This window comes from Mustelus asterias, chromosome 5, assembly GCF_964213995.1.
Source record: "Mustelus asterias chromosome 5, sMusAst1.hap1.1, whole genome shotgun sequence".
Taxonomy (NCBI): Eukaryota; Metazoa; Chordata; class Chondrichthyes; order Carcharhiniformes; family Triakidae; genus Mustelus; species Mustelus asterias.
The window spans coordinates 54,591,106-54,618,679 of record NC_135805.1 but is presented as its reverse complement, the minus strand read 5'-3'; the positions used below and the strand labels follow the sequence as shown (position 1 = coordinate 54,618,679).

The following is a 27,574-nucleotide window of genomic DNA, read 5'->3' as shown; positions in this document are numbered from 1 at the left end:
GCCCAGGATATGCTAATTGCTCACTAGCTTCACTCCTCTGGCGCTAGAAATTGATTTAATGCTAATTCCCATGGGTTACTGTATTCAGGGCACAGAGTATTTCCTTCCAATCCCTAGTCACTGACACCAGCACAGTATCACTTTTGCCTCTGGACCTTCACAGGACTTGAGGAACCTGAAATCACTGCTTGGCCTCAGGTTCTACATGGAATCATAGAAACCCTACAGTGCAGAAAGAGGCCATTTGGCCCATTGAGTCTGCACCGACCACAATCCCACCCAGGCCCTACCCCCATATCCCTACATATTTACCCGCTAATCCCTCTAACCTACGCATCTCAGGACACTAAGGGGCAATTTTAGCATGGCCAATCAACCTAGCCCGCACATCTTTGGACTGTGGGAGGAAACCGGAGCAGCCGGAGGAAACCCACGCAGACACAAGGAGAATGTGCAAACTCCACACAGATAGTGACCCAAGCCAGGAATCGAACCCAGGTCCCTGGAGCTGTGAGGCAGCAGTGCTATCCACTGTGCTACCGTGCCACCCAACAGGTACATCAACAGGGCCAACACAACAGTTGTCAAAGAAACAGCATTTTATCAGGCACTTGCCACTTGGGGCACAGTCCTGCTTCTGAAAACCTTTTTAAAACTTGATCCAGATTGCTAAAGTGCTGTTCCTCAGTCTTCCCTGTAATTTAGATGTCATCCAAGTAGACCGCAATCTGAGGAATGCCTTGCAACAAATTGTCCGTCGTTTTTTAAAAAATCACTGCACTGGAGGATGCCCCAAAAACCAAACGTTTGTACTTAAATAGACTTTGATACATGTTCATCATAACGCACTGCTTAGAGTCCTCTTCTAGGAAGAGTTATTGATGTGCGTGACTCGTGCTGTTTTGAAAACACCTTGCCTCCTGCAGGAGTTAAAAACAAATCCTCCACCCTAGGAAAGCATCTAACTTGGAAACCTGGTTAATGGTGAGCTCGTAGTCACCACAAGCGCAACTTGTGGGCCGAAGGGCCTGTTTTTGCTGTAGCTTTTCTATGTTCTATGTTTTATATGAGCACTGTACCATAATTTTTAAGGACAGGAATGATTGGAGCTGCACAACAAGAAACAATGATTCCAAGCCTTTGCAGCCATTCCAACTCCTCCACTTTCCTTCTCGTGGCATAGGGCACTGTTCTGGGCCTGAAAAAGCACAGAGTAGCCTGAGGCTCTGCATCCAATTTCATGGTAGTACCACACAATGGGGACAATTTTACCATTTTTATTTCAAGTGCTCACTCTGCCTGCAGAATTTTGAGTGCATCAGATTCGTGCTGCAGAAGCTGGTGGGCAGGGCTTAATGCGCCCGAAAGACTGCAGAGGGAGGTAGTGCTCATGTACAGGTCTCTGATGCTGCACATGCACACTAGCAGTAGCAGGGGTCTGACAGAAAAGAGAGCTGTCAGGCCCCTGATACTGCAGGCTGCCTGAAGCAGTTTCCTTCCCCTGCAATTGCCCGAGCTAGAGCAAACCCCCCCACCCCACACCATCGCCCAGACCGATCGCAGACCCGCCTACCCCCACCAATTGCTGCAGAGTGGCAGTGGGCCCCCTCTCCCTCCCTCCCTCTCCCCACCGATCGTTTCCAGTATGGCATTTCCCAAGGGGCACACCCCCTGCCCCCCTTGCCCTCGGCCTCCCGGGGGGCTTCAATGGCCTCCGGTTCCACCAGGGAGGTCAAGCCGACTGCTGCCCATTCATGGAGAGCATGTCTATTCCTCACCAGCGAGAACCTTTCCCAGAGAGGTCATAAAGGGGGGTTCGAGCCCGGACGATTGAGCACCGGGCTCGCTAAGCAGATGCAAATACCCATTTTAATAAATTTAAATATATTAACCTGCCTGTCGCTCATTTCCGGCAAGAGGCTGACCATGCCGGATATCCGGTGATTGTAAAATGACACCGGCCGCTAATTACGTTCAGTGCTTTACAGCCCACTTTACCACCTCGGACGGTTTTCTTGCTCTGCCTTTACTTTGCCTTTCCCACCCCTGCATTTTTTGCTGACTGCCCTTGTTGCATTGGTGATGAACAGTGTCCATAAACTCGCAATGACTCGCATAGTGTGGACCTCCACATCTAAAATATTCCACAGCTTTCACCTTTCTGCTTGCAGCTTCTTTCTGTATTTGGTGCAGTGTCCCTGCCTGGGCACCTTCTCAATATTTGAACATTGCTGGCAGCCATTTCCATGCCCTGAGAAATTTCTAGAGCCGCCTTAGAAGTCAGTGTGACTTCCCCCAACAACCACACTGAATGCTGTCCTCGTCAATGCCGCAGTCCAGCCTATCTCTGAGTATATCTTCTAAAACTATTCTGAAATCAGTGTTCTGAAAGCTGATATAATTCTGCCATAAAGTTAGCAACCGATTGATCTACTTTTCAAAAATAGCTATGAAATTTGAATCTTCGAACTATTACCAAGGGCAATGGTGGTTCTGGACCAGAGCAACTATATCTGCAAATGAAATCTCCCCTCGCTTCCTTGGCAACCAGCTTCCTCATCAACCTATAAGTCTTCACCACATGCTAACTCAGGAGCATCAAGCATGCTTCGCCTCATCTTCCATTCCATTTGCTAATCGAAAATGCTGCAACTTCTCCACATATTCAGTCCATCTCTCATTGAACTCACTGACCACGCCAAACATAGCCATAGTGTTTCTATCTTAAAATTCTATCAAATCAACCCAAGATGAAAACTAGCTCCTTTGTATGATTCGCATAGTGTGGACCTTCACACCTAAAATACTCCACAGCTTTCACCTTTCTGCTTGCAGCTTCTTTCTGTATTTGGCGCAGTGTCCCTGCCTGGGCACCTTCTGAATATCTTGAACATTGCTGGCAGCCATGTTCATGCCCTGAGAAATTTGTTGCCACACTGAACATCAAAAACTTCATTTTCTTTACTCGCCATTTTCTCCTCATTGCCAAAAAGATCTGGTAACTTGAGACCACAATAAAAGTAGTCAAATGTGCTGTTTAAGTTAAAAGTATATAATAAAATAACTAACTCAGCAGAACAGTAATAACTATGAAGACAGGAGCAAAAGTAAAAAGATCTTACTAGCAGACCATTTATTCATTTATGGGATGTGGGCATCACTAGCTGGGCCAGCATTTATTGCCCGTCCCTATCTGCCCTCCATTTCAGAGGGCATTTCAAAGTCAACCACACTGCTCTGGAGTCACTTGGAGGCCAGACCAGGTAAGGATGGCAGATTTCCTTCCCTAAATGATATAGTAAACTAGATGGGTTTTACGACAGTTGAAAATTCCAGATTTTTTATTGAATTCAAATTTCAGCATTCACTGTGGTGGGATTTGAACTCTGGTCCCCAGATTTTGCCCTGGGTTACTAGTCCAGTGACAATACCATGACTGAAATACCTGCCAAAGCTTATATATGCTCAGAACCCTCAAGTGCCAGTAAAACAACTCCATAGGAGAAAAGGCTTATAAGAACACTCTGTCCACAAAATGACACCAGGAAACTAGAGTTTTTTTAAAAATTGAAATTGTGAAGACATTGGAAAACAACTAAATATACTGCTCTCACTGTTAAGTTACATTTATACTCAATAATATAACAATTACCTAATTCAATTGAAGTATTGAACAAGTAGTGTACAAATAAGTGTACAACTTGATTAGCTTGCATGTACTTTAAATTCAGTTGTTTGGATATTTATATGTTTTGGTTATTCCGTTTAGGAACAGCCGCAGTGGCAGTTGCAGGTCTGCTGGCAGCTTTGCGCATCACTCAGAACAAATTGTCAGATCACAAGTTCCTATTTCAAGGTGCTGGAGAGGTAAGTCAGCAGGTGACAACAGGTAACTAGCAACTTCAATTCTTTAATGTTCCACCGTTCATGATTAAGATCTTTAAAAAGTGAGGTTGGTACTGGCATACGGGCGGCACGGTAGCACAGTGGTTAGCACTGCTGCTTCACAGCTCCAGGGTCCCGGGTTCGGTTCCCGGCTCGGGTCACTGTCTGTGTGGAGTTTGCACATTCTCCTCGTGTCTGCGTGGGTTTCCTCCGGGTGCTCCGGTTTCCTCCCACAGTCCAAAGATGTGCGGGTTAGGTTGATTGGCCAGGTTAAAAATTGCCCCTTAGAGTCCTGAGATGCGTAGGTTAGAGGGATTAGTGGGTAAATATGTGGGGGCAGGGCCTGGGTGGGATTGTGGTCGGCGCAGACTCGATGGGCCGAATGGCCTCCTTCTGCACTGTAGGGTTTCTATGATTCTATGATTCTATGATAATGGGCCAAGTGTCTCTCTCAAATTGGTTCAATATACTATTTATCGTTTTCAGAAATATTTTAAAATTTTGTTCAGTAAATTAAACTTATGCCATAGCTGGCTGTTCCATCCCTGGTTTCTCTACGTTGCCACCTGACTTGAAAAGCATTTTTAATTTTTTGCAGAATGTTTAAAATTGAATTATTTGGTTAAGCGTGGTGAATGCCTGGGCTGTGAAGTCTGTACATTCAAATTAGTGTTTTTAAGATGATTGAAATAATAGGCATGTGCTGTTGATACACATTGGTGATCATAATGAACACCTGTGCAGCATGGGTTAATGAAAACTGTTAAACATTGCAATAGTTTTTTGTATCCTGTCACCCAAGCATTAATAGGATTGATCCAAAACCAGTGTGGCTTGATTTGAAATCTGAAGTACAACAATACTTCTAACATATTAATTCTGAAGTATTAATATTAGTCAAAATGCAAGAAACTTGGCTTCTCATCAAATTGGACCTCAGGTTAATAGTTACAACTGAACTAAAATAAGAATTACAACAGTCAGTCACTGTGGAAGTAATATAGTCTCTGATTCCCACTGTCCTGTGCAACATTTTATGGGATGCAGTTTTTCACCAATAATTCACATGTCGAGACCATAATTTCAGCTTGTAATCAACAAGGAGTGGTTTTGGAGTGGAATTATTGTAGCAATTTGCGACACACACACTGTCCATACTCAGGAACAGTGCATTGCATGGCGACAAATTGACAAGAAGTGATAAATTGGAAGAGGAAAAAACAGAGTTACGTTAATTTAAACAGCTGCATTACAAAGCTATTTTTAAAAGCTACAAGTTTGTAATGCTGTCCTGCATTTTAGCTAAGAAAAAGCAGGTTTCAATATTTTAAAATCTGATGTTTTTTTCCCCCCTCTTGCTTCTAATTTAGGCTGCCATGGGGATAGCAAATCTCATTTTGATGGCAATGGAGAAGGAAGGGACACCTCGGCAGCAGGCTGTTTTTAAAGTTTGGATGGTTGACTCTAAAGGTCTCATTGTTCAGGTACAAACAAAAGCATCATGAAAACATTTTGGCATGTGAGGGTTAGAGACTGGGGGCAATTCTCCCAGCCCGCTACACTGCTCTGCAGGCTGGGAGACATCTGTGGAGGCCGTTTCGCCAACTCCCTGCTGGGAGCCACAATCTCTGTGTGTCTCTGGGCCCCGGATTTCAGGCATCATCAGCTCCGTGCCGGAAATCGGCGCAGAAATGATTTAAATATTATAATTTTAATTTCCATTTGATTAGTGGGCCCAGGACCGATGTCTCCAGGCCTGCAAGCCTCTTCGCTCCTCCCTCACCACCCCCCCCCCCCCCAATCCTCGCCAGGAGTGTTCACTCCAGCGGGGTTTACAACAGCTCCCCAGTAACGGGGAGCTGGTGGCCTGACCCCGTTGGAATGAAGGGAGGCCATGGAGGTCTTCCAGGGGGTTGAAGGTCTTTTTGTGGGGGGGTGGGGGGGGAGGTGCCTCCTGGGCATTGCCAGCCTGGGGCAAAATGGCAATGCCCAAGGGGCACCTTGGCTCTGCCCACTGGGCATTGGACAGGGCCTGTTTTTGGGGGGGTGGGGCATGGCCTGTGTTGGGGGGAGATGAGTGGGAATGGGGTGCCCTGCTGCCACTCTGCAATTGGGATCAGTGGCAGAGGGAGGGAAGGGGCTGATTGGGGCTGGCTATTGGGGGGGTGTGGGTTTGGTCATCAGGACTGCTGGGGCTTGGGGACATTGGGAAACCGGGTCTGCTGGTGAGGAGAGGGGGTTGGGGAGACCTGGGCTGGCGTGGGGAGGGTGAGGGGAGACTTCAGGAGAGGTCCGGGAGGCCAGGGCTTTGTGGGGCGGGGGGTTCCTTGGCCACCAATGGAGGATTGCTGTGCTGGCCAGCGATTGGGAGGCCATCAGTGCAGGGCCACTGCACATGCGCCGAATTCAGCACGTGCGCAGTGGCCACTCAGTGCTATGTTGCCGGCCTCTCCAGCGGGAATAGGCCCTGCCCTGAATTTTCAACGTGAATCACGCTAGGGAACTCTGCCGTGCTCAGTGTGGGAGATTCATTTTGAAAATCCTGCCAAATAATCCACGAGAGTTACTCCCATTTTTACGTGAATTCGGCACTTTTTTGGGAAAATCTCTGCCATTATGTCTGGTGCTGCTTCTACAGAATATGCTAAATTCCGCTCTATCCACTGGTTAGTGATGAGGCAAAGAATGTGCCAGGTTGTAATGTTACAAGTTATGCTGGTATACAATTCTGATGGTGAAAGCCTGAAGTGTCTCATGGATGCCAATTTTAAGTTACTGTCCTTTTTCCTACTTAGCACTGTGGAGTACCACACTAGCTTAAGTAGGAGGTATTTACTGTGAATGTAAATCTTTATCTTTAAAGGTGTTGTGTCTATTGCTATCAAAACTATTATAATTGATGAGGGGTGTAAGGGAGGGATAGCAACTCGCACAGACCATGCTGATCAACATGGACAGAAACATTCTTTGGAGTGGCTCATCCTGTATTAGTCCTTGCCTTCATCCAACTCTTACCAATGGCTTCAAGTAGTTGTTAGCCTGCGAGCCACACCCCAGTAAACTAGGACAACAGGCTGGTCAAATCAGGTGTGGGTAGCTGTTGGATCTCCCACCCTCAGCAGTTTAAGGATTTGTCTACCCTAATATTTGAAGACTGATTCTGGCATATTTTGAGACAAATCCAAGGTCCAACTGTCTTGAAGGTAGTTCAGCATCATGTTGTGGGACGTGTCGACCTTGACAAGGAACACAAGATGTTCTGATCACCCACTGCATTCAAATCCATCTCCATCCGTCTGGGCACATTTTGCCACTAGACCAAGGTATGTCAGGATGAGGAGAGAGGCCGATGATGCGCACCTCTCCCTCACTGCGACCAAGTCAAGTTCTTCTTCTTTTGATCATTTGCCACTCATTATCTATCTGGCACTAGTGCTGTGTAATGGATGAGTCATATAGCAGCAAGAGTGGATTCACCTGTAAAATGGCAGCTCAGGCCATAGGTTACTTCACTGGAAAGAAGCAGAAGTGGAACTCAGCAGTCCCCTGAGTGACTGAGCATTTCTTTTCAGGGCCACACTTCTCACCTCCCTCATGAAGAAGGGGCTAGATAAAATGCCCAAAACATTGTCTGCTTCACCCCTGACCAGCAGGCCACAGTTGGCAGTGATCCAATCGAAATAATTGTAAGTAAATCTCAAAAAAGAAAGTTTATGGTGACACCGGTCACCATTGGCCCATGGAACATGTGCACCCTCACTAACAATAGCACAGCCGACAGACCTGAGAGTACTGCTTTTGTCAATAGAGAGCTGGCTAGGTACAATGTCCAGGTTGCTGCTCTCAATGAAACCCATCTACCTGAGGGTCCGCTCAAGGAAATCATTGCAAGTTACACATTCTTGCAGAGTAGCTGTGGAAAAGGAGAGCGACATGAAGCTGGCGTAGGCTTTGCTGTCATGAACCATTTCGCCCGTAAGTTGACTTGTTTTCCCGAGGTGGTTTATGATCGTTTGATCGTGCTTAAACTCCTTCTGCGTGGCAGCAGGAAAGCAGCTCTCAACAGTCTGTGCGCTCCTATCATTACTATTTCTGATGAAATCATAGAAATCATAGAAACCCTACAGTGCAGAAGGAGGCCATTCGGCCCATCGAGTCTGCACAGACCACAATCCCACCCAGGCCCTACCCCCACATATTTTACCCACTAATCCCTCTAACCTACGCATCCCAGAACTCTAAGGGGCAATTTTCTTTTTAACCTGGCCAATCAACCTAACCCGCACATCTTTGGACTGTGGGAGGAAACAGGAGCACCCGGAGGAAACCCACGCAGACACGAGGAGAATGTGCAAACTCCACACAGACAGTGACCCGAGCCGGGAATCGAACCCGGGACCCTGGAGCTGTGAAGCAGCAGTGCTAGCCACTGTGCTACCGTGCCGCCCACGTTAAAGATAAAGGGTGAAACTTCCCTCCAAAAGTTTAAGTGCCATAACAGTGTGAAAACGGGAGTCCTCCGTGACGGCCTTTTGGGCGAGCTCAGCATTGCAATCTTCTAGCACTCTTGTCAGTTTTTTTTTTGACAGCTGGGAGCTTTGCACTAGTAGGAGGAGGAGGCGGCAGAGCCTAAGCACGCTGGTGAGGCCAGCTGCAGAGCACTTGGGTGCCATTGCACAGGGTGGCCCGAGCTGACAGTAAACCTGGAGACCTTTTGTCACTGACACACACACCACCACCCACAATCATTGGTGGCATTGCTACCCCTCACATCACACCAATATGGGGTTGCCATCGGGGCATGAGGACCCTCCCGATGAGTCCCCTGTGGACCCCCGACACGTTGTTATTAACTAAGACGATATAGGATATTCCCTTACGTTGGTTCCTTCACCAGCAGACACTGACTTAGTCTAGCACCTATGTAATTTAGAACTTGCCTAGTTCAGTCAGTGGTGGTACTCTCTGAGTTATCATGGTTGACATTAACTTCATCCTTCATTCTGTGCCCTTACTTCAGTCAGCTTTGGCAGGATGGGAGAGCTGATGGAGTCTCCCATCAAGTCACCAGGTGAATTTCGGATATTGTGGGTGAGCTGATCGGAGAAGAATCCATATATATAGTATTAGAAGTCAGATCAGGCGCTTTATGTACCAGACATTTGACAAACAGATTTTACAACCTTTAAGTTTCAGATTCATTCAAACTGACATCTTTATGATCTGCCAGTGACTGTGTTTTCCCAAGTGTTAGGGGAATTATTACAAGATTTTAAGATGGGTCTTTATAGCCTAACTCTGCACAATATCGGGATTGCAACATACTGTAGAAGGCTGTTTTGGGAATTCCACAGTTAGTCATGCAAGTGATATGTCCAGACTGGTTTAACTGAATCATTTTTTATTCTCTCCAATCTTATTATAGCTTATGAGAACATTAGTGTGAAACATATTGTTGATGCTTATGACATATTGCAAATAGTGCAAGTGGAGCTGGTCAAGTTTCTCTTTGACAACAGTAGAAGATTCATGACTGATCTGTACAATGGGGTAATGAGGACAGCAATTTAGGATATCGTCAATTTTGTTGACTGACAAACTTGAGCAGAGACCGTCAGAAGGTGGAGTCGGTCAAAGGCAAACCTAGATCTACCAAACATTAAGGGCATTTAAAGGGTCATTGGATAAACATATGGATGATATTGGAATAGTGTAGGTTAGATGGGTTTTAGATTGGTTTCACAGGTCGGCGCAACATTGAGGGCCGAAGGGCCTGTACTGCGCTGTAATGTTCTACGTTCTATTGAGAGTGGCATTTGAACCAATATTCATTTTTGTGGTTCTTTTATTATTATTATCCATAGTTGCATAACCTGTCTCTTTACTACTCTCCCCCCCCCCCCTTACTGTATATGTGTATGTATTTGAAGTTTCAAACAATGCCATCCCCAGGTTTGAATGTGCAACAAACAAACCTGCGTTGATCATAATGTAAATTTGCTGCGTGTTACCTATAAAATTGGACTGCACAGAATTGAGGATTATTGAAAACACACCACAGCCTACTTTAAAAATTGAAAAACAGCTCTGCTTAAGGACGGACAGGGAGAGGGTGCAGAAATTCGGTTTGCCTCTCTCCTGTCTTTAACAATTGTTAGGCAAAAACACTAGCACATGAGCAAATTAAGTCATTGGATAGTGGCAGGATGTCCTTGTCGGTTTGGGTGTATAAGGACCAACCATCAGCAAAGAGAATGTTAGCGATGAGATAGTAGGTGATGATCGTAGAATAGAATCGTAGAATCCCTACAGTGCAGAAATTATAGAAATCATAGAAACCCTACAGTGCAGAAATTATAGAAATCAATCATAGAAATCATAGAAACCCTACAGTGCAGAAGGAGGCCATTCGGCCCATTGAAGCTGCAACGACAACAATCCCACCCAGACCCTATCCCCATATATTTACCCTGCCACTCCCTCTAACCTAAGCATCCCAGGACACTAAGGGTTAATTTAGCATGGCCAATCAACCTAACTCGCACATTTTTGGACTGTGGGAGGAAACCCACGGAGAATGCGCAAACTCCGCACAGACAGTGACCCGAGCCAGGAATTGAACCCAGGTCCTTGGAGCTGAGAGGCAGCAGTGCAGACCATTGTGCTGCCATTCAGGAGGCCATTCAGCCCATCGAGCCTGCACCAACAACAATCCCAACCAGGCCCTATCCCAGTAACTCCACACATTTACCCCGCAATCCCAGCCAGTCCCCCTGACACTAAGGGGCAATTTAGCATGGCCAATCCACCTAGCCTGCACATCTTTGGACTTTTATTCTGACATCAGCAGGAGGTTTCTTGAGTCTTATTTGACTTGAGGCTGTGAGCCTTCAAGGGTCCAGGAATTGATGGAGTCTCTCTTGACTAGTTCCTATCTCTCCCAGCTGACTAAATGTTTCAGTGGATGGGATTTTATGTCCTCGTTTGTCCCAAAACTGTAAAATCCTGCAGTCAACAGAGCTTTCCATGGTCCGCCCCTTGCTCGCATCGAATTCTCGTGGTGGGCGGGCTGGTAAAATTCCACCCAGTGTCTCTGGGGTTGGTTTGTCCGACCAATGGAGCAAGGCATTCTTAATAATAAACTATATGGATTTACCTTCTATTCCCTTGCATACAAATGATTTGAGAATGTCAGATGTTGGCTAACTTGCGTTTTATATGCTTTAATGGGAATTACTATTCCCAATTCACTCTGCTGTGTTTAATATAATGGTAAATTCTTCAAATAACTTCTGCAGAGGTGCTTTGGGAGGAAAGAAATGCATCTCTGGGAGCCCCTCTATTGCTAAATCAATTGCAGTCACGCACACTGCAATGACCTTTCAGCTCGCACCATACTGTGGTGATAATGAAGCTATCAACTGGAAAGAAACTGGAATGTTATTAAATGCTACTTGCATGCACTAAATATAAGCTGCAGACAAAACAAAAGGGATATGCAGAGCATCTGGAGGATAGAATAGTCATTGTACAAAGTGGGTCTATCCTCTATAAGACCCATTGCAACACAATAGTCTGCTTTTGGTTGACGCTGTCATACAATATTAAAATATTGCCAAAGATATTTGAATAGTAAGACCGATGTTAGCAGTGTTTTTCACCTTGGAAGTGGAATAAAAGTTCATGACAAGAGATCAGACTCAGAATCACAGGAAAAGAAGTAGGCTGTTCAACTTCAGCCTATTCTGCTATTCCGTGAAATCATGGCTGAACTGCATTGTAATCACTTTGGCTACAAAATTCAATCAAAATTAGTTTGAAATTTTCAATTGACTTGCCCTTAACGGTCCTCTGGAGGAGAGTGAGTTTCAGATTACCACAATCATTTGTGTGAAGAAGTGCTCCCTGACGTCACCTCTGAATGGTCTACATAAGACCATAAGACATAGGAGCGGAAGTAAGGCCATTCGGCCCATCGAGTCCACTCCACCATTCAATCATGGTTGATTTCAACTCCATTTACCCGCCATGTAATTTTATGGCTGCATCCTATTGAATCTTCTTCTTCCACCCTTTCCAGGTAGTGTCTCCCAGATTTTCACAGCTTGCTGGGTGGAAAAAAAAATCTCTTCCTCTCCGCCACCGTCTCCTCCAACCTTTTATGTCCATTATCTTAAATCTATGTGCTGCCATTTAAAACATATTTTAAATGGCAGCACATAGATTTATGATAATGGACATAACTGGACGAGAGCCTCTTATAATATTGAAATTAATAGAAGAGTTTAAAACTACCAATGAAAGTGTCAAATTGCTACAACTGTCTTCAACTTGTGCTAGGGAAATATAAAAAATATTTATTTAATCAGTCAGAATCACTCAATAGTATAACTCACCACCAAATAGAACCCAATATTTGTGTTGTGTACAGAGGAGCCCTTTCTGCAACTTTGCTTTTTTGGAGATATTGGTACTTTGGCTTGCCAAGTGTCACTGTAAGATCAGAAAGAAGTCCAGAATTGTAAATTTATTTCTTGTGCTGTGACATTTGGTCACAGCACAAGAAATAAATCAATCTGTTGTAATTGCTGAGTGATATTTAGAATGTGTTTCAGAAGTCTTGCGTTGGGTTATGCACTAAGAGGCTCCCTGCACTGCAGTGTAAATGTCAGGGGTGTGCCCGCCTCCTGTTGGCTAGCTCGTCTCGATTTAATTTTTAAAAATAATTAATTATCATTAATTATTAAGTCGAGGTTCCCCTTCCCCCTTTTTCAGGAGGCAGTCCCACTTCTGGCAGCTCTGAATCACCAGGAGCAGTGGCCACTGCCAGTACAGCAGCTATGCTAAGGAGAAGGCATTTCGTGACGAGCCTCGACCCCCAGTTATCTAAGGATCTTGGGCTAGCATGCTCCAGTGAGTGTGGCGGTGGGCCGGGGGGAGATTGTGGTACATTGGAAGGTGAGAAGGGGGGAGGAGAGGGGAGGGTGGGCTAGAGGGCACATTGTACAAAGAAGAGGAAGGTCCGGGGACCCAGAAAATAGCCCCCCTCCCACCACCACAGCTTTCGCTGGCCAGCAATTGGCCAGGGCAAACCTGCTAGATTTCACCCCAGGTGCACACTCTCCTGCCACCTGTCAGTTACTTGAGGGCTGCAATTGCGCCAGGGGTGCAGCCCACCCAACATCATCTCTGCCACTTGTAAAATCATGGCAGGGTTGGGACTGATAGGCACACCACCGATGGCTGGCACGTTATTTTATGAGTGCACCTACCTGCTTTCCACCTGCGAGTGACAACTAAAATTCAGAGGCTTCTGTCTGAATCTTTCTTCACAGTGAAAACACTCACGAGCACTAATTTAAGCCAGTTATATATCTGGGATGTGCCATTGTGGGAGAAAAGGAAAGAGAAGATGTTGCATGTATTGAAATACAATGAAAATAAAGATGATCAACATAATTTGGATTGTGGAAAGTCTCTATAGTTTCTTGATTAGGACCCAGGTGCTTATTTACAAATTATAGGTAAAACTTATTACTTTATAAAGTCAGGACAAGGGCTAGAGTTTTTATTGGAATGCTAGATACAGGGAAACTTGGTATATTTGCTTTCAGGAAATGCTGCAATGATTTTCTTATCGCTTCTTGTTAACACAGCAGAAGCACCTGTCCCTGCTTGGTTAGAAGGATGTAATTCTACTTTCATACTGGTGTTTAGATCACAAAATTGATTTCCTGATTTAGTGTTGAGCTGTGATACACAGAGCAGGAGACACTGTTGTCTTCACGGTTCCTACTTATGGATGGAAGATCCATCTTGTGATGGCGCTTGATATTTGGAGAATCCAGAGATGATGAACAGTTTCCATGTTTTTGCTCAAGGATGGAAATTTTGTCAGTGCGGATGTCTAGGTAGCTGTATGCACCTATCTATTGTTCTATATCCTACAATTGTTTTAAAAGCATTGAGAATGCTGAGCAACCAGGGGTCCTTATGATCTTGAAAATTGAGGTTCTTGTATTGACAAATAGGCAGAATTTTCACCTCTTCTCACAATTTGAGGTTTAAAGTTGCAAACTTAAGGTGACCTGTTGAGACTTTATTGTTTTATAGTTGTGCTCTAATTTTAATTCTTCAAATTAAAAGCTGATGTTTGAACCACTTTGAGAGATAAAGTTTCATACACTGAAAATTGCGCTGTCACTATGTTTGGTTTCAACTTCAGAGTTAGTGAACCGCAAGCAATTTAGGTCTGTGAATTTGAGTTGGCATTCTGACAAGATTGTCCTCTGAGTTCGAGCAGAGCTTTTAATGAGCCTGTTTCTCGATTTCATTTGGGTCAAGAAATTGTCCCATTTTCATGACTTCTTATTTGCTGCTACACAGGGCAGATTTAACCTATTCATCCTGTATCTCTCCGGGCCTTGGTATGCATTCTCACTTAAGTTTTGGAAAGCCCACTAGTCTAGGACTGGTACTCACTGGGTCCTGGCCTGTGTTAGAATGTGGGAGACATCAAGGATGACACTCCAGATGTCAGAACAACCTCTATATCAACAGTTTACCTTCAACAACAGAGCAAACCACTCGTCCAACAGTAGTGTAAACTGCTGGAATGTGTTGTACATATGTACTGTAGAAGATTCAAGCTAGGAGCTGTCTCCATGCTTGCTTCTGCACACAGCTCTGTCCAACACTAGACTGACCCCAGGTACGGGTCATGTTTTCTCTCTCGTAATTGGGTGGGTGGTACTGTACTCCATCCCACGTTAACCTCATGTGTGCCTGATCTTTTACTAAGGAGTGAACATCTGCTGACCCAAAACTCGGCCATCTGTGGCATGAAGTGGACTGCCGGCCCTTGCATTTCCTTGGCCCCAGAATAAAATCTTCTGGGCAGTCAGTACACTGGCAGCGGATGCATGGGGCTGCGGGAGGTACTTGTAGTAGGAGCCTGGCTAGAATCTATATTCCCCCTGCTGCAATTTTGGGGAATTTGAAGTAAGGAGCCTTAGCCTGACCAAACGTACTCTGGTAGGGCAAGAGGCAGTGGTTGATGGCCCACGTGTATTGGGGCCTGTTGTTTTCATTATGCTGAACCCATGGTTATTTTTCTACCACAGAGAACCTTAGGATGTTGGCAGTTACTCATTTCCTATTCTAGGGTTTGGGCAAATGGCTAAGTAGGTTGCATCTTACAGGGAGGAAATGCAGGGAGCTGCTTTTATATTACATGGCCACTTTTGAGCCATCTTTCTTGCAGATGCCAACTGACAGCATGAGAGAGGCTGTCATTCCTCAAATGTCTATAAACATTACAGTCTTGGTCGAAATGCAGTATGTAACAAACTCTTTGGCAGACCAGTCCTGCCTGACAGATCGGTCCTGTCTGCATATATTGTATTCTTACAGTGCAGAGCAAAATGAAGAAAATCACTGATTATCTTTGTGTATCCTCCATGGATGACAATCCTATCCCACCAGGTCTTGTAGGGATTTTGTTTTTGGAAAGTTTGTATCAATTTGGAATGAGCTTCTATAAGTTCTCTGGATCTTTAAAATTCATAAGTTGAAGACCATAAATGGCACCACAAATGCATCATTGTTGATGGTAATTTTCTGAGGAGATTCAGTATGTGGTTTCCCCAGAACCTATGAAACTAAACACTTCAATGATTGTAATGATGAATATAGTTTGAAGAATAAAGACAGTGGCCCGTAGCTCCCTCAGTGGCAGTCACTGGCGCGCTGCCACTTCATAGCGACTCCTCTTCGTTGGAATTCCAGAGCCACTGTCTCACCTGACATTCCACATTCAGACTGGGTGAGACAGGAACAACAAAACAGCTTGAGGCTAGAGCACAGTGGAGGAGGACACCCCCCTTTTTTAACAGCATTAACTGCTGTAAAGCAGGTGGGACAGACTTGCGTTTACATGACCTCAGGATTTTCCTAAGCGTTTTATACTCAATTGATTGCTTTTGAAGTGTCATCACTGTTGTAATATCGGGAACTTGATAACTAATTGTGGACAGCAACATCTTACTAATAGCAATATAATAATCTGTTCTAGTTGAGGGTTAATTATGGGCCAGGGCACCAATTTAAAATTAATACCATTTGAAACAACTGCCAAGGAATTTCTTAATTGAAAAGGTGATACCTAATGTACCATACTGAAATGAGGAATATTGTTATTGGATTTCACTACGTAGAACCATTATATACCTGCATACATGTCCTATTTGTAAAACAAGGTTCACATAGTTTTTAAATGTGATGCTCTGCATTCACAACCTATTTGCTTTTACACTCCTCAGCACTCACTTTTATTATTGTGTTTGGACATGGTCAGATGAAACAAAAGCAGTGAAGTGGGGAACAGACGATGTCAATTTTCATAAATGTACTATGCTGGAATTAAATCTAACAACAGACTCCACTCTGCATGCACTTTTACAAGCAATTGAGCTGCAATGTTTGCATGAAATAACTGGTCGATCTCTGATAATTCAAAGTTGCTGAATTCAAAATGTTTGAATTGAAACTGACTTTGAATTATTAACAGTTGATTATATAGTACAAGAGCTACAGAACTGTCCTGGTTATTTTTTCTTATCCACAGCCGGCAGTTATTACCTATATGAAAGTTGAAAACATGGCATTTCACATCTATAGAACAGAGATTAACCTAGGTTTGGAGATATTCCTTGTGTTAACTCCATTTCATCCATTAAATAGTATTGTGGAGCAAGGCAGAAATATATTTGCTAAATTGTTACTTTTTTAAACCTTCTAATGACCAGAAATAAAAATCAAAAATCTGGCAGCATTTGTGGAGAGAGAGAAACTGCTTTGGTATTTCTGATCGATGGTTATTGATCTGTCATGTTAACTCTGTCTCTCAGTTCACAGATGCTGCAGGATGTGCCGAGTGTTTCCAGCATTTTCTGTTATGAATTCAGATTTTCAGAATCCATATTCTGTTACTTTTTAAAAATCTCATGATCAGCTTATTTTCTCTTTCTCAGTCTTTCTTTTCACAGTAGGTCTTAATCCCAACCAGATGCATACAGTAGGTTATTTTATAAACTAATAGACTTAACACGTTACACTCCAGGATTCCTCTACTCAGATGCCCAACCTTTAGCCCTTTCACGGATCAGACTTCCTGCAAATTTGGATTTCTGATATTCTTAACATTCATGGCTGGGTTCCACTGGTGGCGCATTGAAAAATGCATTATGTATTACGCTACTGTTCAGATCACACATATCCTTAGTTCTAGCACTGGTCCATACTGAATCAGCCAGTATTAGTTGGGAAAGTTCTGACAAATATGGTACTTGACCACGTTGTCCTTGGTAAGAAGAGAAGGAACATTTACTTGTTGTCCATCATGCTGGAAGGTGAACTGGTCTGGATATTGACCTCTGTTGGGATGGCCCCCACAATCGCAATCTGTCAGCATTCATTGCTTAGGCTCTAACCTGAAGAGGTGCATTGGTTAATGTACCAGGGGCTATTCTTGAGTCACTGCCTAGAGGCAGGGAGTAGTGCGCAAAAGAAATTAACTCTTTTTGAAGAATGCTACCTGACTTCATTCTGTAAAGTTCAGCATATTTGCACATTTTCAACCCACACAGTGAGATTTGATTGGGAGTATTATCACAATATGAATTATTCTAATGAACTTGAGGATAACACTTTTTAATTCTTTGGAATATGAGCTAGTGCTGCCAATTTTGCTGCCCATCCCCAATTGCCCTTGAGAAGATGCACTACTACTTTGAAGATCTTGTTTAAAACAGGCTGGCCTAGTTGTGATATAACTGCACTTATAATAGAGGCCCAAGGGTTCAAAGTTCACAACAGCACTGGTGGAATTTAAATTCAATAAATAATCTGGAATTGAAAAGTTAGTCTCAGTAATGGTGACCATGAAACCATCTGGTTCACTGATCGGCCATTCTTAGCTGGTCTGGCCTACATGTGACTCCAGACCCACAACAATGTGGTTAACTTTCAAGTGCACTCTGAAAATGGTGTGGTGTGCCATTCAGTTCAAGGGCAATTAGAGATGGGCAGCAAATGCTGGCCTTGCCAGAGGCACCCGCATCCCATGAAAGAATGAAAAAAAAATCCCAAGTGCTGGATTTCAATGTTGTTTCATCCACAAGGCACATTTTATCAAAACTTTAAATGTTTTGTATGCAGGCACACCTGGTTCAAATTTAACATTCCCATATGAAAAATAAAGTGCTGTTTTGTAAAGAGTGATGAATTACCTAAAGTTGATTCCTTAAAACTTAAAATTTTATTTCAAATGGGAAGAGAATTAAGTATTTCCTGGGAAATGGTGCCATCTACTGGCTAGTGAGAAGGCCAGTATGTTTTTCAAATTTCCTGGTCAATCCTTACAGTTGAGGGTGATTTGAATGCATTTCAGTAAATTTGGGCTGCATTTCTGCAATTTGCCAAGACACATTCTTTGCCGGGATTGCTGCATGACATGATTGGCTCTGGAAAGACCTTGGCTTGAAACTTGGGAATGTAGGTAACAATGAGGATAGTAACATACTTTAGGATGACATAGACTGGTGAAATGGGCAGATGTATGGCTGATGAATTTTAATGCAGAAAACTATGAAATGATACATTTTGGGTGGAAGAGTGAGGCAATATAAAGTGAACAATGTTAGAGGAGTTGTGACTGAGACCTGTGGTGTGTGTAGGTGACTAGACAAGTTGAAGGTTATTTTTGGTAAGGAAGTTGACCTAAATTCTGCCATCATAATTTTAATTGCCTCATGATTGGCAGCCTTCAGCTGACAAGAGCCTGAAGTTTTGATATTCCCTTCTTCACTCTTCTGCCCCTCGACCTCACTTTTTTCCATAAGGAGCTCCTTAAAACCTCTTTGACTATGCATCATCTGTCCAAATATCTTGGTTGTGTTTGGTGTCAAAGGTTTGTTTGTTATTGCTCCTGGCAAGCGCCTTGGGGCATTTTTCCATATTAAAGTGCTATATAAAGGCAAGTAATTGTTGCAAAATTTTATAAACACTGGTTCAGCCTCAGCTGTGTCCAATTCTGGGTACCACACTTCTGTAAGAACGCGAAAATCATAGAGAGGGTGCAGAAGAGATTTACCAGAGCTCGACCAGGGATAAGGAATTTCTGTTTCGTGGTGGGACTGCAGAAGCTGGGGTTATTCTCCTTAGTGTAGAGATGGTGAAGGGACGATTTTATAAAGATGCTAAAAATCATGGAGAAAGTGTTTCCAGAGGCAGAAAGATCAGTAACCAGAGGGGACAGAATGAAGGTGACTGGCAATAGAGCCAGACCAGACTTGAAAGAAAAGACAATTTACTCAGCAAATTATGGGCTGGAATGCAATGCCTGAAGGGTGGCAAAGAAGGCTCGGTAGTAACTTTCAAAAAGAGAATTGAATGCACACTTGAAGGGAAAAATTTACAAGCAAGTGAGACTAATTGGATAGCTCCACCAAATAGTCTGTGCACTCACAATGGGCTTAATGGCATCCTTCTGTGTGAAATTATTCTTTGATTCGAGAGATGCCTTTAAATGAACCAACAAAGTTTCTGGAAAGCTGCGGTTGTACAATTCAAGTAAATATAAAGTTTACAAAGCATCTTTTTATCACGGTTTACATAAGAACATAAGAACTAGGAGCAGGAGTCGGCCATCTGGCCCCTCGAGCCTGCTCCACCATTCAATAAGATCATGGCTGATCTTTTCGTGGACTCAGCTCCACTTACCCACCCGCTCACCACAACCCTTAATTCCTTTACTGTTCAAAAATTTATCTATCCTTGCCTTAAAAACATTCAATGGGGTAGCCTCAACTGCTTCACTGGGCAGGGAATTCCAAAGATTCACAGCCCTTTGTGTGAAGAAGTTCCTCCTCAACTTAGTCCTAAATCTGCTCCCCCTTATTTTGAGACCATGCCCCCTAGTTCTAGTTTCACCCGCCAGTGGATATCTTATCTATTCCCTTCATAATGTTTCTATAAGATCTCCCCTCATTCTTCTGAATTCCAATGAGTATCGCCCCAGACTACTCAGTCTCTCCTCATAAGCCAACCCTCTTAACTCCGGAATCAACCTAATGAATCTCCTCTGCACCCCCTCCAGTGCCTATATATCCTTTCTCGAATAAGGAGACCAAAGCTGTACACAGTACTCTAAGTGTGGCCTCACCAGCACTTTATACAGCTGCAACATAACCTCGCTGTTTTTACACCCTTTCCTTATTTAATTTCTCACATTAAAATTTCTCTAATGGCTGATTGTTAATGTTTGTTTTACAGATTTTAAAATCCTTTTGTAAGGTGGAATTGAATAGAATTTCACATGGAGTTGAATCAAAATAAAAATGAAGGGGGTAATTTTAACCTGACCTTCCTGCTGGGGAAAATGATGCGGTCAGATGAACCACATAATAGACCAATTGATGTGGTCAGATGGGGAAGGCAGTGGTGTAGTGGTAATTGCTGGACTAGTAATCCAGAGACCCAGAGTAATGCTCTGGGGACCTGGGTTCAAATCCCACCATGGTAGATGGTGAAATTTAAATCCAATAAAAAAAAATCTGTCGACTAGAAGTCAATGATGACCGTGAAAATCACTGCCAATTGTTGTAAAATGCCATCTGGTTCATTAATGTCCTTTAGGGAAGCAAATCTGATTTGGCTATATGTGACTTCAGACCCACATCAATGTCCTCAGGGATGGGAAATAAATGCTGGCCCACATCCCATGAATGAATAAAAAAGAAACATCCTAAATGTAGTCAAAGGAAGATCAAATGGGGCAGTCAAACACGCATCATTTTTCCTTCAGATAAAAAGATTAAAATGACTCCTTAATAGTATTGAGTGTTCTCCAGAGCGGAACTTTCTTTTGAAAAGAAGTACAAGGAAACCAAGTACATAGTCTTTGGTGATATTCTTTCCTACTGGTTTTGCGTTCTGATAACAAACTTGTGGATTGAATTCAAAAGCAGACCTGTCAACAGTTGTCAACAACCACTGGTTGCAATTGTGTGTAATTAAAGTTGGGCTATGTCTTCCCTGTTTTTTTACCTGTATTTATCAGCCCTGTGTCTCAGAATAATTTGCTTTGTTCAGTCCGATTTAGTTTAATACCCAGCTTTAAGTGATTAAGCTGATTGAGATTTAAAACTAGACTATTGTACGAATACAGTGCAATTTCTGGGTGTTAGCTAAATGGCTGGAGGTACCATTAGAAACACATTGCACGGTGCATTTTCCAGTTGATAGGATCAACAGTGTAACTGGTGACTATCAAAAGGCGAAAATACCATTTGACTATGCAATTGTCGGCGTGTCCATCTGTTCTAGATTGTCGGCTGTATGCTGTAAATTGTACTCCGTTGGAATGGGTGTCAGGCTTTGACAATAAGTTCACAGGCAAGCTTAAATAATCAGTAAAATGAAAAGAGCAGTAGAGTGACGACTTCAGCCATATCTTAATGTGTTTTCCTTCCTTTCTTGGCACTTGTCTTGTCTTTACTTTTCTTGTTTGCCCCAGCACTATTTTTGACATCATTGCATTTCCTAATGGGAATCTCCCTATCTGGTAGATTTGGAAAAAGATTGGAGCCTTGTATTGATGCCTGACTGCACGAGAGATTGTGCCCATCTACTAATATTTACACTCTTGTTTAGTGGCGGATTTCACCTTGTGAACGGTGCACTTATGCAAGTTTCTTCTCAAAAAAAGGTTGGGACAAGTAGTTCAATGGCATCACGATGATGTATGAAGTTTTGACTAACCCTAAATTGATGCACCCAAATCCCACATCTTGTGCTTTGAGCAATACTGGATGCTGGGTGAATGGGACCTACCATGACACGACTGACTTCAGAGTTTGACGCATCTAATTCAGTATAAGTGAAGATGTAAAGCAAACTATCCTTTAATATAGTAGTTGGTTATGAGCACGTGATGCAGTGGTTATCACTGCTGCCTCACAGCGGCAAGGACCCAGGTTCAATTCTGGCCTCAGGTCACTGTCTGTGTAGAGTTTGCACATTCTCCCCATGTCTATGTGTGTTTCCTCTGGTGCTCCGGTTTCCTCCCACATTTCAAAGATGTGCGAGTTAGATTAATTAACCATGCTAAGTTACCCCTTCATGTCAGTGGGACAAGCAGTGTAAATATGTGGGGTTATGGGGATAAGGCCTGGGTGGGATTGTTGTCAGTGCAGACTTGATGAGCCGAATTGCAGCCACCTGCACTGTAAGGATTCAATGATATGGGTGACTCATCTGAGACATTGCAGTATCGCACTCAACTTTGTTTTAAATTTAGAAATGAGAAATAAGGACTTTAAATTGATTTGCCAATAACATCTAGTGTGTTTTCTTTTTCTATTTTTTGTCTTTAAGGGACGTGACAACCTGACCAAAGAGAAATTGCTGTTTGCTCACTCACATCCATGGCTGAGGAACCTGAGTGATGCGGTTCACTGTCTCAAGCCTACTGCACTTATAGGTACATGGCATTTTTTTTGCTTGCTCTGCTATCTCCTATACACTGTTTGTCCCCTCATTACTCAAATCATTTGACTACTATCTCAAATTCCTTCCTTACAGCATATACATCCTATAAGCCCATTTCGTTTACTTTGGCACCATCAGGTCACCAACTGGCACAACATTACTGCTACCTTCACTCTTTTTTGATCCTGCTTCCTCATCAAATCTGACTTGGCAGATATTGGATTGCTACAGAACTACCTTTAAAGATATTGATTTCATAGAACCCCATACAATGCAGAAAGAGGCCATTCAGCCCATCGAGTCTGCACCGACTCTCCAAAGAGCATCTTACCCAGGCCCTAATCCATCTAACCAACACACCTTTGGACAGTGAGAGAAACCGGAGGACTTGGAGGAAACCCACGCAGACATGGGCGGAACTTCCAAACTCCATATAGCCAGTCACTGAAGGCCGGAATTGAACCTGGGTCCCTAGCACTGTGAGCAGTAGTGTTAATCACTGTGTCACCCAAATTAAATTTTGATTATTGACCAAAGTAAATTAAATCACAGAGGTCTAAAGTCTAGCAATGAGTTAATATTTATTTCAGAGACTCAAAAGAGCAAGGCAGATAAGGAGCTGTACTGCTAACGTTACTTTCTTGAACTAGTTTCCCTCATATTTCCCTCATGCCCTATCTGAGCTCATCATGTCTATTAAACCCATCTTTCACCCTTTTCCCCCACTCTCCACTATGCTGCTGTCCACTCAACTCTTGGCTTCCATGTTAGCTGATATTGTAAATGGTTTTCCCTTTCCATGTCATCCTTCCCCCTCCTCAAAACACCAACCCTTGACTCCACTGTCCTTGCAAGCTAATGTCCCTTCTCCAACATCCATTTCCTTTCCAAAACTTCCCAAATCTGTTCTTTCCCAGAAATCCATGCTTGAATCCCTCCAATCAGGTTTCTCCCCATGCAAGACTTCTTGAGAAAGTGAGAGGGCATGGGATCCAAGGGGCTGTTGCCTTGTGGATCCAGAACTGGCTTGCCTGCAGAAGGCAGAGAGTGGCTGTGGAGGGGTCTTTCTCTGCATGGAGGTCAGTGACCAGTGGAGTGCCCCAGGGATCTGTTCTGGGACCCTTGCTGTTTGTCATTTTCATAAATGACCTGGATGAGGAAGTGGAGGGATGGGTTGGTAAGTTTGCTGACGACACCAAGGTAGGTGGTGTTGTGGATAGTTTGGAGGGATGTCAGAAGTTGCAGCGAGACATAGATAGAATGCAAGACTGGGCGGAGAAGTGGCAGATGGACTTCAACCCGGATAAGTGTGTGGTGATCCATTTTGGCAGATCCAATGGGATGAAGCAGCAGTATAATATGAAGGGTACCATTCTTAGCAGTGTAGAGGATCAGAAGGACCTTGGGGTCCGGGTCCATAGGACTCTTAAATCGGCCTCGCAGGTGGAGGATGCGGTCAAGAAGGCGTACTGGCCTTCATTAATCGAGGGATTGAGTTTAGGAGTCGGGAGATAATGCTGCAGCTTTATAGGACCCTGGTTAGACCCCACTTGGAGTACTGCGCGCAGTTCTGGTCACCTCATTACAGGAAAGATGTTGAAGCCATTGAAAGGGTGCAGAGGAGATTTACAAGGATGTTGCCTGGATTGGGGGGCATGCCTTATGAGGATAGGTTGAGGGAGCTTGGTCTCTTCTCCCTGGAGAGACGAAGGATGAGAGGTGACCTGATAGAGGTTTACAAGATGTTGAGAGGTCTGGATAGGGTAGACTCTCAGAGGCTATTTCCAAGGGCTGAAATGGTTGCTATGAGAGGACACAGGTTTAAGGTGCTGGGGGGTAGGTACAGAGGAGATGTCAGGGGTAAGTTTTTCACTCAGAGGGTGGTGGGTGAGTGGAATCGGCTGACGTCGGTGGTGGTGGAGGCAAACTCGTTGGGGTCTTTTAAGAGACTTCTGGATGAGTACATGGGATTTAATGGGATGGAGGGCTATAGATAGGCCTAGAGGTGGGGATGTGATCGGCGCAACTTGTGGGCCGAAGGGCCTGTTTGTGCTGTGGCTTTCTATGTTCTATGTTCCCCCTGACGCAGTATCAAAATAGCTCTGACCAATGTCACAAATTGTCCTTTGTGACTATGATGGTGATAAACTTCTCCTCCTCCTCTTCCTCCTCCTTTACTTGTCTGCAGCTTTTGATTAGGTTGGATCACACTATCCTTTAGACTGTTGTCCAGCTGAGTGAGACTGTAGGACTCCTCTTGCCAGGTTTCATTCCTATATCTATACTGTTGCAGCCAGAGAATCATTTGCAATGGCTTCTCTCACCACTTCTGAACCTTTACCTCCAGTATCCTCATGAATCTATTTTTACCCCCACCTCCCCCAGAACGTTTCTCAGGTATATGCTACCCCTTGGTGACATAATTACAAGATATGGCATTAGTTTTCACATGTATATTGATAACACCCAATCCTACCTCACCATCATCTTTATTGACTCATCCATTGTTGCTAGATTCAGTGTGTTTATCTGACATCCAATAATGGATGGGCAGAAATTTCCTCTAATAAATATTGGAAAGACTGATGTTATTGTTTTCAATCCTGCTCCAAATTCCATTTCCTAGCTACTGACTATGTGCCTCTCCCTGGCAACAGTTGGAGATGACATCAGTCTTTTCACAGACATGGTGTCACATTTTGTCCTGGGGATAAGCATCTCTTATATTTGTGCCATCACAAAGAATGCCTATTTGCACCTCCATTATCTCACTCAAATTCACCCTCACTCAGTCCATCTGTTACAGAAACCCTCGTTCATGCCTTCATTACCTCCAGGTTTGACTATTCCAACCATTCCTGGCTGTCCACTTTCTACATGTCGTAAACCTGAGGTCATCCAAAATTCTGCAACCCATGTTGTTATTTGTACCAAGTCCCAGTCATCTATCACCTCTGTGGCTGCTGACTTGCATTAGCTCCCTATTAAAGTAATGTCTTAATTCTAAAATTTTCTGATCCTGATTATCAAATCTTCCATGGCCTTGCCATTCCTTAACTCTGTAATCTCCTCCACCCCACAATTCTCCATGATACCTGCTGTCCTCTAATTCTGGCCTCATGTGCATCAATTTAATTACTCCACCATTGGGACCGCACTTTTAGTTGTCTGATCTCCAAGCTCTGGAATACCTTACATCCACCTCTCCGCCTCTCTCTCTCGCTTGTGTCCTTTACACACTCCTTAAGTCCTACCTCTTTAACCAAGCTTTTGGACATCTGACCTAATATTTCCTTGTGGCTGGGTGTCTTGATTTTGCCAATCTCGTGTGAAACATTTTTGACGCTTTATTATATAAAAGCATTATATAAACATAAGTTGTTGTATAATTGCAAAGATATAGGGTGGGATTCTCTGGCCTCCCCACTGTGTTTCTTGCCAGGAAACCCACAGCGGGGGTGTGCCATCAGCGTGACCATACGATCCCACCAGTGTGAACGGCTGGAGAATTCTAGCCATAGTGAATGCTGTTGTAAGTTTAACTATTGATTGCAGTAAAGATTACTTGATTGTTAACTGTACATGGGTAGTGTTTCAATACTGATGTTATCTTTCATAGTGTACATGTCTACAGTTTCCATTGAGCAATAGGCTGCTTCCAAGTATCCAGTTATGTTCCGGAGTCACCTCGGGATTTCTCCACAGCTGTGATTGTAACTTTCTTAATAACATTGCAATGATTATTGTCCTGGGGCTAGCAACTCAGCAGTTGAAAGTTCAAATTCCACCGTGGCAAGATGTGAAACTGAACTTAGACAATCGGATAATTTGTGATCTGACTCCAAATATTCAGAAATGTTGCAAAACTGCTATAAAATACAGTTAGTTCAGTAAGGTAAACTAGCGAAGGGAATCTGCTATTCCTACCCAATCTGGCACATTTGTAACTCCAGTCCCATAATAAATAGTTGACTCTTAAGCTAATAAACTCACGAGGGAGAAAGGAATCGAAGGATATGCTAATAAGGTTGGAAGTGAGATGAAAGGAAGTTTATCTGGACAATAAACACAAGCATGAACCATTTAAGCTAATTGGCCTGTTTCCAAAGACTCTAAATCCCATCTTAGAAAATACAATGTGGCAAGCCAATTACTTAAGAGCCAATACTGACTTTGGATGAATGGGTAATGCTGCTTTGCCAGTAGTACTTAGATGTAAAGCACAAATTTTTAGAAATGTAAAATGATACATCATGTGGGCAGAATTTAGAGACAGAAACATGGGCTCTGCTTGCAGGTTGCCAAACTGTTGGGAGACCCACACTACATTTCCACCAGTGGCTCGATGCTATTCTGAGGTAATTGGATACTTACCTGGATCTTATCCTCTGAATTAAAACCACTGTAGGGTGGAAATCCCACCTACTGGAGTGGGGCCTGCTGCATATATTACACTGGGGCCTGTCCAGAGGATCGCTGATAGATCCTCTGGACACAGTTAAGCATGGGTTTCCCAGGAAGAGGGATGGTAGACAGTGAAAGGTGCTGGCGGGGAAGGTCAACAACAAGGGCAGGGTTTCAGGTGAGTCCTTCCACCCCTTCCCAATGCTTTGTCCCTTGAATGGGATTGAGTGTCTGTGAATGAGAGTGCCTTTCCCTGTCGGAGATTCACAGGCAGAGTCAACCAGGTGTCCTGGGCAGCCTGATAGTGAGTTCCCAGCCTGTCACTTGTTGAATACCACAATTCACCTCCGGACAGAAAAGCCATCCACAAGCCTTTCCACCACTAACCTAATTAGAGGTAGGTGATGAAGCAATGGGAATTTAATTCCTCACTATATGGGAATCTCATTTTTGTAACTTAACCTATCAAAGGGCAGTTTTTTTTGAAAAGCTCCTTTCTAAGACCGCAAAGTCCATAGGTACTGTTTGGCAAGTGGCACTGTCTTTCTGACAATTAGCAGTACTTTATGATTCAATGTTGTTAAGAGTCATGTTCGACATGTTGCATAATTGTTCAACAATGCCTCAAGTCATATGATTACTCTTCTGGTTCCCCAGTTATATTCAGGACTGAAGGCAGCTTAATTAATTAAGTTTTCTCTTGCCTTGTATGCAATGAACTACCATTGCTACTGAA

General features: G+C 43.6%; 1 protein-coding gene across 1 annotated transcript in view; it reads left to right on the top strand.

The window, feature by feature from the left end:
• me1 (malic enzyme 1, NADP(+)-dependent, cytosolic) overlaps window positions 1-27,574 on the top strand; it is a 558,590-nt gene that overhangs the window by 452,286 nt on the left and 78,730 nt on the right. Inside the window, exons 8-10 of the mRNA XM_078212605.1 lie at window positions 3,770-3,867; window positions 5,256-5,369; window positions 22,321-22,426. Of these exons, the coding sequence (XP_078068731.1) occupies window positions 3,770-3,867; window positions 5,256-5,369; window positions 22,321-22,426 (318 nt within the window). The remainder of the gene's footprint in view (window positions 1-3,769; window positions 3,868-5,255; window positions 5,370-22,320; window positions 22,427-27,574) is intronic.